Source organism: Leptodactylus fuscus, chromosome 8 (assembly GCF_031893055.1).
Source record: "Leptodactylus fuscus isolate aLepFus1 chromosome 8, aLepFus1.hap2, whole genome shotgun sequence".
Lineage (NCBI taxonomy): Eukaryota > Metazoa > Chordata > Amphibia > Anura > Leptodactylidae > Leptodactylus > Leptodactylus fuscus.
The window spans coordinates 56,532,272-56,544,700 of NC_134272.1; the positions used below are offsets into that span (position 1 = coordinate 56,532,272).

General features: G+C 41.3%; 1 protein-coding gene across 1 annotated transcript in view; it reads right to left on the bottom strand.

Moving 5' to 3' along the window:
* Positions 1 to 12,429, bottom strand: part of ABAT (4-aminobutyrate aminotransferase) — a 93,079-nt gene continuing 80,650 nt past the window's right edge. Inside the window, exons 12-16 of the mRNA XM_075285950.1 lie at positions 11,442 to 11,579; positions 10,484 to 10,651; positions 8,765 to 8,911; positions 4,484 to 4,595; positions 1 to 4,278 (exon numbers count right to left, since the gene is read on the bottom strand). Coding sequence (XP_075142051.1) covers positions 4,157 to 4,278; positions 4,484 to 4,595; positions 8,765 to 8,911; positions 10,484 to 10,651; positions 11,442 to 11,579 — 687 coding nt within the window. The 3' untranslated portion in view covers positions 1 to 4,156. The remainder of the gene's footprint in view (positions 4,279 to 4,483; positions 4,596 to 8,764; positions 8,912 to 10,483; positions 10,652 to 11,441; positions 11,580 to 12,429) is intronic.

The window sequence follows — 12,429 nt, forward strand, 5'->3', positions numbered from 1 at the left end:
TAAAAAAAATAAAAAAAAAAACCACCACACACATACTACTTACCAACTGGCTACAGCAGTGCCGTATAGGTTAGTATCACTTGTAGGAAAGAGCATTTTCCCCCTTATGAATTGGTGTATCTGGTGCAAAGACTCACAAAGAGACAACACGGACGCAGGGGACTCCAACCCGTAACTGGGTTGACATGTTATGCCCAGTTCACATTAGCGTTCGTCCTCTGTCCGCAAGGAGTCCGCATGGAGACTATGGGCTCCATGTGTTTTGCAAGCACATCGCTTGCAATTGCATTCCGTCCGGGGGGGAATACAAGCGCTAGTGTGAACCAACCCTTAGACTCTGATGACAGACTCCCTTTAAGGGCACCGATAATGCTGTTATCACTTACCCATGTACTAGTTTGAAATAAAATGACAATCATAAGAAAAAAAACAAAACTTACAAATACTTTTTATTCCTTACTAATTAACACGTAAAGCAGTTAAATCCACAGATTTCTGGACATGAACACAGAAGTGCAGTTAGTCTTAACATGTTTGGCACTAGAAGAACACTGTAAACGGCTCACTTGCTTCTTATAAGCACCTAGTTTCGTCAGTCTTGTGTCGTGTACATTAAAATTTCTTATATATTTGGTGTACAGAAAACCATGGCCTCCTAAGTGTAAAAATGATATATACATTAAAATTAGCCAAAAAGCATTGTACGTACTTCTATGGAAATTACACATTCATTACAAGCCTTGAACATGCTACAAACACATGAAGAAAGTATCCCATTATACACACATCTGACAGCTATAGGAATCCTTACGTTGTTAATATATCAAAAAGTTAAACTTCTTTTTGGAAAAGCTAGTCTAAAAGTAGTGTAGATTTTCCATCAACTAAAATGGAAGATATGAGAAGTAAGTGTAGGCCAAAATTGACTAGAATGAGGATTACACCCATTAGACTTAAGATGGCCCGACCTGGTTTTCAGCACTAGACGACCATCTTAAGTGCATGAAATATTTGGCCGTGGTTCAACATATGTCATTCGATGAAAGGATCCGCCATTTTGAATTTGGTCATGCTGTATCCCTTGCTTCTCCAGGACATTAGCTGGGATGTCTAGAAGCGTCTTACTCCTCCATTCATACCAAGCATGCATGTGCATGGGGAGTCCATTAAGAAACCAGTCAGCTCTGCAAGTGTGTATGGAAATCTTAAGTCTATACAAGCATTAGTGGAAAAAGAAAAGTACAAGATTGTCAAATGTGGGGATCTCATCCATTCTTGTTGTAGTGGAATTGGTCTATGAGCACTGAATGTGCAGCATGCAAAGTCTTAGGACATATGGCTCATGTGGCAGATTTTTTTAAAGACAAAAACACATTAGGCCTCAAACACAACTGAATGTGCAGGCGGAGGCTTTACCGATGGATTGGATACTCTGTCCAATTCTGATGACTTAGAGCAGGATCTATCCTACACCATGACATTGGAATAGGACCCCCAAAGTGAATCCATGCTGACGTCATCTGAGTGCATCGGCGTCTCCTCGCCCTTGACACTTGGCTGTGTGCTTGAGGCCTGACGTTGCTTTGTAATTGTGCCATTTCTTCATGGAGTTTAATGTGTAAACGATATCAGCAGTTTGGCTATGCTGGAACATAAGACGTCACATAACAGTGAATGGGACACACAACTATGGGTTCAAGTAAAGAACATTGACAAACTAGCCAATTAGGTTTTTGTACTTGGTGACATGTCCTGCAGTAACTGTGTCCTGTGACAGAACATGGTGTACATGCTTCATTTTGGGGAAGCTAACTCTGCAGCGACAACCATCCTAAACCTATTCTCAGGCATCCACATTATACATAACACGTCGCAAAGTGTCAGCTAATCTCAATATATAGCAGTCAACTTCCTAAATTTAAAAGGTGATTCCCAATTTAGACGGCTCCTGACCATGTGAATGGGGGTCCAGTGCTGGTCGTAGTAGGGGAATCAGCAGTTATGGCCACGGCAAGTGTTCTAGATAAGAAAACTAGGTCTGCGGCGCTCACATCCAGTATAAGTATAACTATAGCATGTTGCCTACCAGGACACCAACTATAGGGTGCATTCTACTGGGAGATTTACATTATAGTGTAACATGGTGTACACAGATATGGACTCCTTGCCGCCTCAGCCCATCAGGAAGAGACTAAAGGACAACATATCAAGACCTATGACTTAGGTCTGGCCTCCTGTGGACCCCTGGTTAACAACTGCTCATGTTGGCCACAATGTGTCTTCGTGTGAAAGAACCCCCAAAGAAAATAGAGATGGCTGCCAGCTGCAAATTATGAAGCATATCTTATTTTTGTATGTATTTATGGCACAGGCAAGTGTAGGGGATCATACATTGTATTTGCGGACAGTAAAAACCACTATAGTCATGCGCCGAAGGCTTTAACCTCTTCTTATACACAGAGCTGTGACTTCAGCATGAGTTCACACAGTTTTTTAGTCAGGATTTTGAGGCCATATTCACCTCAAAATCCTGATAAAAAAGACGGCTCCCATTGAAATCAATGGGAGCCGCTCAGGAGCTTTTTCCAGCCGGCTCCCGGAAAAAGAAGCAACATGCTCATTCTTCAGGCCGTTTCGCCTCGCGATTCGGCCTAAGGATACACCCTCCTCTGAACTAGACCCATTCATTGGGCCCAATCCGGAGCGGAGTGCTCGGCCGGATGCCGGTGCAGTGCCGCCTCAGGTTCCGATCCAAAAAACCCTGTGTGAACTTACTCTCAGAGTCTGGGACAACTTTGTGGAATTTAAGTCAGGGAAAAAAAAAATAATTATAAAATCATTGTTATTATGTAATTAGACATTAGTCATAGGAAGTCAATCACTGGCTTTTTAATTAATATATTTTACTGCTGACCATGACTGTTAACCATTTATGAAGCCGGAGATGGTATGTTGGCATGGCCCACCGACTCGATTATACTCGACAGCACAGTGTTGCTGGGGAGTAGATTCAGGGAAAAAAGGTTTCCTCACCAGAGTATGGAGTAAGTGGCCATGGTCTCTGTCCAGACAATGAAGGAAAATATTCCACGTACGGTGGCGTATGTCATAAGTTGCTGATACTACAGTAGACTGTATAGTTGGATAGACTGCACACTATAGTGGCACCCTCGTAGGAGCCCGACTTCCAGGAATCACAGTTATGTATTTTAACCATTCATATTGGTTATAAGACCCCTTTAAGTCTCAAGAAGTGTGTAAATGTATAAACTACAGCAAAGGAGAAGAAAAGCATGGCAAAATGAATGTCTAATCTACAGAAATGACATGTATAGTCCCGCTTTGGTGGTCGTTTATCTAAGACTCATAGTAGCAATGACAGATTTTCTCATTCAATAATTTCTGAAACACAATCTCTTCTCCACTCAGCAAACGCTACAAGGAATGCGAACAAGATGAATCTGTATATATATATGGCTCAATGTGACCTGTGTACAAAAGTATTCGTAGACACCAAATAAAGTGGCTGTAAAATACTGTCTTAACGTTAGAAAGGTTTTCCATTTTATACGTGAAGCCTAAGAAATATCTATGTACAGTACAACATGCAGATACAACCGTTACATTGTATGGCGGTATTAATTTAGTAGACAGTTATGTTATTTTCTATTCTAACCATTGAAATCCAAATAGTGCAGGGAATTTACCTTACAGACAAAATGCTCACATTGAGGTGACAACACATGGTATTGGGGGGGGGGGGGGGGGAAGGCCCAAAAATTCCTTATTTAATAACACAAGACAACACAAACACAGATCAGACACTTCCAAAGTATTAGTATTCATTTCACAGTCTGAGAGTTCCAGAATTAACCATTATTAATATTTCATTATTTCTTATTCCGCAACATCCCTGAACAAGGTAAGGTGTACACAAAGAAAAAAAAAAAAGTATAACTTTCCTATGAAAATATATATTGTGGCACATTAAAACTGCTTTTTATGGAGACACCGTTTTGGCTTGAGAGCAAAAATAATCTCCATCCATTATAGTTAGACCTGAACTGTGCGTATATGGTAGTAGAGATTAATAGACGTAACTTATTTCGCGACCTCCTCCTCCCTTTGGACTAAGGCAACAGAGCGAAATGCAAATCTACTTCAAATCGGCCAAGATGTCATTAAAGATGTTTAGGAACAGGTGTGCGTGGTGCTCCTTAAACACAAGAGTTGGTCTGAACCGAATGGAGCGATCTCCACAACCTCCTAGGACGATACCTGAGAAGACAAACAAGTCGGTCTAGTGTAAAAATATACACAAGCCATCCCTCCATGGAATACAACAACCCTATCTAGCAGCAGATCAATGGAGTTACCAAGAGTCTGACCTCCACACTCCTTATAATGATGGAAAGACCATACAGTTTGTAGGACTAGAGAACCCCTTTAAAATAAGACCCATCGTGTATTGTGAAGTGGTTACCTTTGTTTCTGGCTTGTGCTATTAACTTGGATCGAATTGCATCATTCGGAGCGTCAAATGAACAAAACGTGCCTCTGCCCCTGGCTCTGCTCACAAGATGCGGATAGCGAGACTGGAAATACAAATAATGTCACATGATGTTTTACAAAGCTCTAGGCCCAAAAATGTAATAGATCAAAGTTAAAGTACCGTATATACTCGAGTATAAGCCGAGTTTTTCAGCCCAGTTTTTGTGCTGAGAAAGCCTCCCTCGGCTTATACTCGAGTCAGCAAAAAAAAAAAAAGAACATTTATTTATTTTTTTTAAGTAGGGTGAGGGGGGTCTATGACCAGCCACAATATCAATGTATAGAATCTCACATAAAATAGTGCAAAAAAAAAAAAAAAAAGTTTAAAAAAAAAAAGTTGTAAATCCCTCCATTCCCTAGAATACATATAAAAGTAGAAAATGATGGTGACACACATACACATTAAGTATCCCTGTGTCTGACAGTGCCCGGTCTACTGAATATAGGGGATCTGCAGTGCTCCTGTTCCGTTGGGAAGGGGTTAATAGGAGCACTGCAGATACCCTATATTCAGCCAGACTGAATTCCAAGTGGGGGAAAAAAAACCAGTCCTCAAGCTCAGGGAAGGGGCAGACAGACAACCAAAACACCCCCTCCCCTTCCCCAGCAACTACTGCACCCAAAAACTCCACCCATTTTAATTTTTGACATTTTCCAGTAGCTGCTGCATTTCCCCCCTTGGCTTATACTCGAGTCAATAAGTTTTCCCAGTTTTTTGTTGTAAAATTGGGGGGGGTCGGCTTATATTCGGGTCGGCTTATACTTGAGTATATACGGTACAATGATATGAATTACAGTGAAACGGGAAAAGTTAAAGGAGTATTCTCTTCTCAAGGATCCGGAGATGCAAATTCTTCACCTGCAATGTATATTCTATTCAATATCACTGAGATTCTAATAGGGTGATATTTGGGGACCTCTCTTGTCAGGGTGGAAGCTATGCTGGGTGTTTATGGGGAGTGTAGGAGAAGTTAGCGCAAACAGCTGGAGGTGGTGAAAAATTATGTGCGAACACAATGGGAGAGGGGTTTTCATGTAAATCAATCTTCCCCTTCTATAATAAGTTCTGTAAAGTTGGAATATAATGCTGAAGCTGCTGCAGAACTTCATTTAAAAGGGAAGAGACTATGATGCTAAGTATTGTTCACAGAGGAGTAGTCAAAAAAACAAGACTTTCACTAAATACAACATTGGAAATATTGACTGGAACAATGTAACAATTTAATATACTGTATTCTGCAGCACAGCGCAATGAATATACTCAGAATACAACTATAGCTCTATAGTAAGCTGGGTAGGTTTGTTCATATATCCAAAGACGTTTGGAGATGCTGTACCCGTGTGCACATATATTACCACAGAGCTGGAAGACGACAATCTAAAAACATGTCAATGTGTCTAATCCGTTATATACTCCCAGGTACTATGCACCTTTAAACCCATCCTTCACGGGAGGCAGGACAGCAGTAGATTTGCTTGTATCGAGCACATAAAAGGAAGACAACCATGAGATTTTACGTTGTATAATGCAGGACCAGAATACACAAATCAATAAGCCATTATCTGACTGCAATGTGTTTTTGTTACAGCTCAGTGGACTATGAAGGCTTCTGAATGGGAGTAAACACGAGCGGTGGCGGAGGCCGCAGCGCACAAGGCGATCGCTTGCTGCAGCAATAAACCTTTGTGCCAAAAAAAATAAAAAACACACAACAACTCAGGGTCTTAAAAATAAACCATGTTGTGTGCTGCTACAAAATACAGATAGTGAAATATTCCAGGCCTTGATGTGCACAGAACAACAGGTCTGATGATTCTTTCCATTAATATTCGTAGTATTATAACTAATTCTTCATCTTGGATGGCTTTCTCATCCTCATCACTGAGATCTAACTATCTACTTTCAGTCTTGAGATGCTGTGTGGAATTCGACCTCGCCATAGGGACTATGTTGGTACCTACGAAATATGACCAACGGCTACACTAATTTTCTGTAGAGGCCACGATCCAGTGTGGTGCATCATAGTCCCAGCAAAATAAACAGAGAACAGCAAGGGACCTGTATTTAACTCTCTCACTACCAAGAATGAATGTAACACGGCTTCCAGGTATCAAGTGATACGGAATCACTCACAATACTCCAGATGCAATACTCTCACTTAACACTGGAGAATAGCATGTAAAGTGTCTACAAGGAAGGGATTAGCTGTAAATGACACCAGGAAGACTGACCACGGCCCGTTACCGACACCTCTCCCCTGTAAAAGTCCCAATGATTTCCAACACCTCTACCTAATCCCAGACTGCGCTCCTCTGGCACCTGGGGAGTACAGGAATATTGTTAGAATTCCCAAGCACTAAGTGTGTGCCCTCTGATTCTCATATTTAGGGGACTGATCTTTTTGTTATATCACACCTTGCATCTTATCGAGTTGTTGCTGCTCTGTGACTTGGAACTTTACCAGCATCTAGATCATGAAGATCATTGGTCTAATAGTGATGTGAAAATGTGCCAAAATTCATATAAAGCTTATTGCTTTGAGGCAAAATGACATGGAAGCAGCCTAGAACTGTTAATGTACCAGAGTCTTTACTTTCAGAAAATCTATGCTTTTTATATTATACTAGCATCTGCCCGCGACTTCGTCTGCGGGTTGGTGTTGGCGCTGAGCCGCTTATATTTAGCCAATTGCTGTTGTGGATCAGCTTGCTCCCGCGTCTTGGCTCTGCTACATTGCAGCATATGCGCAGCATACTCAGTTGTATGTACATCTCTGCATATGGAGAGCATACTCAGCTGTGTGCTACAGCGCTGCTTAAGCGCTGCTACATCTGGCCATTTGGATTAGAGGGGTGTTCTTATGTCAGTGTGTGAGCAGCTTCTTTGTTACAAAGGGCTGAATGGATGTTGCGGAAATGTGCCAAAGTTCGATCAGCCTGCTCCCGCGTCTCGGCTCTGCTACATCACTGCATATGCGTAGGATACCCAGCTGTATGTACATGTTTGCATATGGAGAGCCTACAGAGGTGAGTTACAGCGCTGCGTAAGCTCTGCTACATCGGGCATTTGTGATTACAGGGGTTTTGTTATGTGACTGTCTGAGCAGCTTCTATGTTACAAAGGGCTGAACGGATGTTGCTGAAATGTGCCAAAGTTCTCCCCCCTCCCCATGAGAGGCAGAACAACACATTCCCTGTAGTACTCACTGAAACGCTACACCCGATATAGTCCTCTTGCCCACACAGCCTGCATGTTCTGTAGTCCCCTGATCTTCCATGAGACTCAATTTTCTTTCAGCTTTCACACTGTCCAGCTTCATCCTATATAGTTCCGCCCACAAAATACTGTGTAGCTCCGCCCACTGCCTAGCATGATCCTATCCTAGAAAGGCTGAAGGACCTGTGATGATGTCAACACAGTCCTTTAGTGTTGCGTGAACCTAAATTCCTTCACTGTAGTCGTGTAGTGACATCATTTACTGGGATAAAAAGTAGCCTACGTTTTAATCGGGGTTCCTATCTATGTATGCGGCAAATTTCATGCAAATCCGTATAGCCGATTTTGTGTGATTGAGGAACAAACATCCAAACCCACAAACTTTCACATTTAGTAGGATAGGATAGGATTCAGGTTTCTGATAAAATGTGAAAATTGCCCTGTATTTACTTACAGCTAGTACATTTCATTATGCTTGGGAAACCATCAGCAGAACAAGCCAGATTTTTTTTTTTTAAATGTAGATTATGAGCCCCATATAGGGATCACAATGTACTTTTTATTTACTATCAGTATGTCTTTGGAATATGGGAGGAAATCCACACAAACATGGGGAGAACATACAAACTCCTTGCAGATGTTGTTCCTGGCGGGATTCAAACTCAGGACTCCAGTGCTGCAAGGCTGCAGTGCTAACCACTGAGCCACTGTGTGACTGCCATAAAACGTCCTACATCTGGTGATTTTCTGCTGTTTTTTTCCACTTTAAATAGCACAAGTTTCTGCAGCAGAACTATGGCTAATCTGAAAAGACACTTCTACTTCATTATACAGTAGGCAGGGCAGGTAAACTGACTAAAGACTGGAAATTTACCACACTACACCTGTCATATACCAATATGGACAATCAGAATAGAGGATACATATAAGAAATGATTTGGTTCTCGTCGCAGAATCTAGATATGCCTAAAAAGAAAAGAGAAATCACATAGTCACCTGGAAGTCTAGAAGTCCATCTAGAAGAGCTTTTCCTGCTAGGACTGCATTGTTTAAGAGGTCTTCACGCTTTATGACATTTAGAACTTCAGCCAATAGGAGTGTTTTAGAGGGGTCCCCAAGCCACGTGTTGAAAATTCGGTATGGCTAATAGGATTAAAAAAAATAATAAAAAAAAGACAAATGTCCCCAGATTAGCCAAAGAGAGATAAGCAATGTGATATTCATAGACTAGAGGCCAGGAAGGTGATAAGGGGAAAGAAAAAAAAAAGAAATGAAACATGAACAGAAGCAAGGAGGTGAAGAGGAGACGGCTCCTTATAACAGGATGGAGAGTCCTCTTGTGTGCCCAATTGCAAGTGACAAATGTCAGGAATCCTTTGGAAAGAGACTTCAAATCATATATCGCTGGGAAAAGGCCATATTTACCGGGTGTTTTCAGGTGGGGCACTGGTTCACGGCAGGATGCAGACAGGCCTAAGTGGTATACGGCAGAGGCTGCACAAGTGCAAGATAATCATAAAATATCCACTTACACCCCTACAATCCATGAGCTGGAGGATGCCTAGTATTCCAGATGCACACAGATAAGGCTTCGATAAGGTGCCAGTTAAAATCCATGAGGCATTACTAGATATTTTGGCCAAAATACACAAACTTGCAACCCACCATTGTTTCACCTAACATCAGGCATATGGCCTTTTCCCACTGATACGATTTAGGCAAAAAAAAAAAAAAAAAGTCAAATATTGTTGGAACGTTAAGGTACACTTTATGACGGTCTGGTCCAACTTTGCACTATTCAACTATTAGAATAGAAACCCGTGGGCAAGTTTACCAGTGCTGTCTATCCGATGGTGGGATAAAGGTTCTGTGGCGGTGATGCCCGGACTGTTTAGTCGCACTTTTGTAATAAATGTATAGCCTAGATCATGACGTGATAAGAAAGTCCTGTTGAAATGATGGATTATGTGTTTTAGCTTCTCGTATACATAAGCAATACACAATCTAGTTTATCTTATCTAGCTGAATGTTACGCTGACATTTGCTATTATGCAGGCTGCATACATCATGCCTGGATGAATTTAAATTGAAGTATAATCCTACAAAAAGACAATCGGACAACCTTGGCAGGAAAAAGTAAGCCCTATACTAAGGACTAATGAAAGAGTGTACCTACACGAGCTGCAGCTGGAAGATAAGAAAGTGTATTGAGCCCTTACAAAAATGGAATTGCCTAAATACCTACTTAGTGAATGGGTATATTAGGCCACATTTACATCATGCTTGGAGTTTACATAGCGATTGTGTACAGTAATGTGGGATGTACAGGCATAACCTAGTTTTAGCTATAAATATATAATAATGTATGCTTTCCAATATAGAAAAACTTGCAGGTATATAAGCAAGCATGTTAAAGAAAGCATCAAAAACAAAACAGGCAATACAGTCAACTTAGTACACCATGAACCTCTTAAAGGGAGTCTCTTATCACAACCCAGACCTACCTGGGTTATGGGGGCTGGCTATTCATAGTAAAGCCAGCCCTAATAGCACAGGAGAGGAGTGAGAGGGCAGAGCAACTCAGGATCCAATCATGTGACTTGGGGTTCGGAACCAGATAGGAACCCTGGGGTCTATGATAAGGATCAGCCGGATAAATTTAGCCCTAGACAACCCCTGTAATACAGAATAAACCACCCAAATTAGAATCCTTACTGCATCAGGCCGTAGTTCTTCCTTATGGTAAAAGCCTCCGGTCATCATTTTCTTGCTGAAGGAAACCACATCAGCGGGATCATCCATTCCCCAGTGTTCATGGGCCCAGAATTTTCCAGTAGCTCCTCCCCCTGTCTGAACTTCATCCACCAAAAAAGCACATCCATGCTGGAAAACAAAAGGAAAAATGTGTTCACTTTCAGATCCCTTCGCATTTTAGTCTACCATCAATTTTTAACAGTATAATACCAAAACAGGAAGGTCATAATATATAGAAATTTTTATTTATTTATTTTTCTAAAATCTAATGCATCCATTATATGACATATACACATCATCACTTACATAGGGGTCATAAGGTTCTATTGTGGTCTCCATAAATTTGTAGAATAGGGCTGTATGCATTAAATTCACCCAGACTGCTATCAGAGGGTCCTCCAATGGCAGTGTGAAGAGAGTCTAAACTATGTGGGACTGACAGATGATTAAAGGGGTTATCTACTTTCTAATACTGAGGCCTATCCTATCCAGTATCTCTAACAATATTAGGGATGCAAAGAACCCCCACAGATCACGTATTTGTAGTGAAGGAGAATTCATTGTGCAAGTTCAAGAAGAGTCTGGATGACTTTCTTGAATGGAAAATGTTACAAGTTACAGATTTTATCCTTTTGGTGAAGACAAGTTGATCCTGGGCTATATAGAGATTGCCATATTTGGAGTCAGGAAGGAATTTTTTGCCCTGAAATGGGGAACTTGGCATCAGCCTCATGGTAATTCTTGCCTTCCTCTGGATCAACACTGTTGGGTTATAGGTTGGATTTGATGGACCTGTGTCTTCATTCAATCTCTTCTACTAGGTTACCATTTTGAGCCAGAAATCACATCACGGATATGATCATTGCCAAAAACTAAATTGCAGACCTTCCATCAATTAAAAAGAACATCTGACTCTTACTTTTCTTGCGATTGTCCTCAATTTCCTGAAGAAGTCATCAGAAGCATGATTGTCTCCACCTTCAGACTGAATTGGCTCCACCACTATTCCGGCGACAGTCTTTTTCTTTTTCCTGTATTTCACAATCAAGTCCTCCACCTATATATTAATAAAACACATCACATTGTAAAAGACATTCAAGAGGAAATGGAAACACAAACTGTTTTGTCATTTTTAAGTTTTATTGAGAGCTTTGAATAATCTCTTTAAATAAACTTTAGGATTTACAAAGAATACAATTTTCCACAGAGTAGAGTAAGAATTCCAAGTCTCAGAAAGAATTTGGTCAACAGCCTTTTCCTTGCTCTCAATTTTTGTTATATGTCTGCACTGACTCTAGTGCACTAGTGATGAGGCCAGCAGAACACGTGCTACCTCTGCAAAGCCTATGCAATATTCTTTAGAAGTGGCAGTAACTATTCTAAAATATAAAATATACTACAATGGATGAAATCCATAATGTGCTTTGATACTCCACAGATGGGCACCAAATAGTCCTTTAATAGTCCTATAGTGTCCCAAAGTGGCCTCCAAACAATATCGAGTCCCATATTGGCCCCTTCACACTTGTATAATGTCTCAATCTAGCGCCATGCACACGCTATTATGCCCCAAATTGGGCCCCTGCACACACAATAGTATGCCCCAAAGTGAACGCTTCACAGAGTATTATGCTCCATAGTAGACCCTGCACACAGTATTATGCCCTAAAGTGTCCCCTGCACACACTGTATTATGCCCCATAATGGCCCCTGCAGACAGTATTATGCCCCACAGTGCCCCCTGCACACACTATTATGCCCCATAATGGCCCCTGCACACAGTATTATGCCCCACAGTGCCCCCTGCACACACTATTATGCCCCATAATGGCCCCTGCACACAGTATTATGCCGCACAGTGTTCCCTGCACACACTGTATTATGCCCCATAATGGCCCCTGCACACA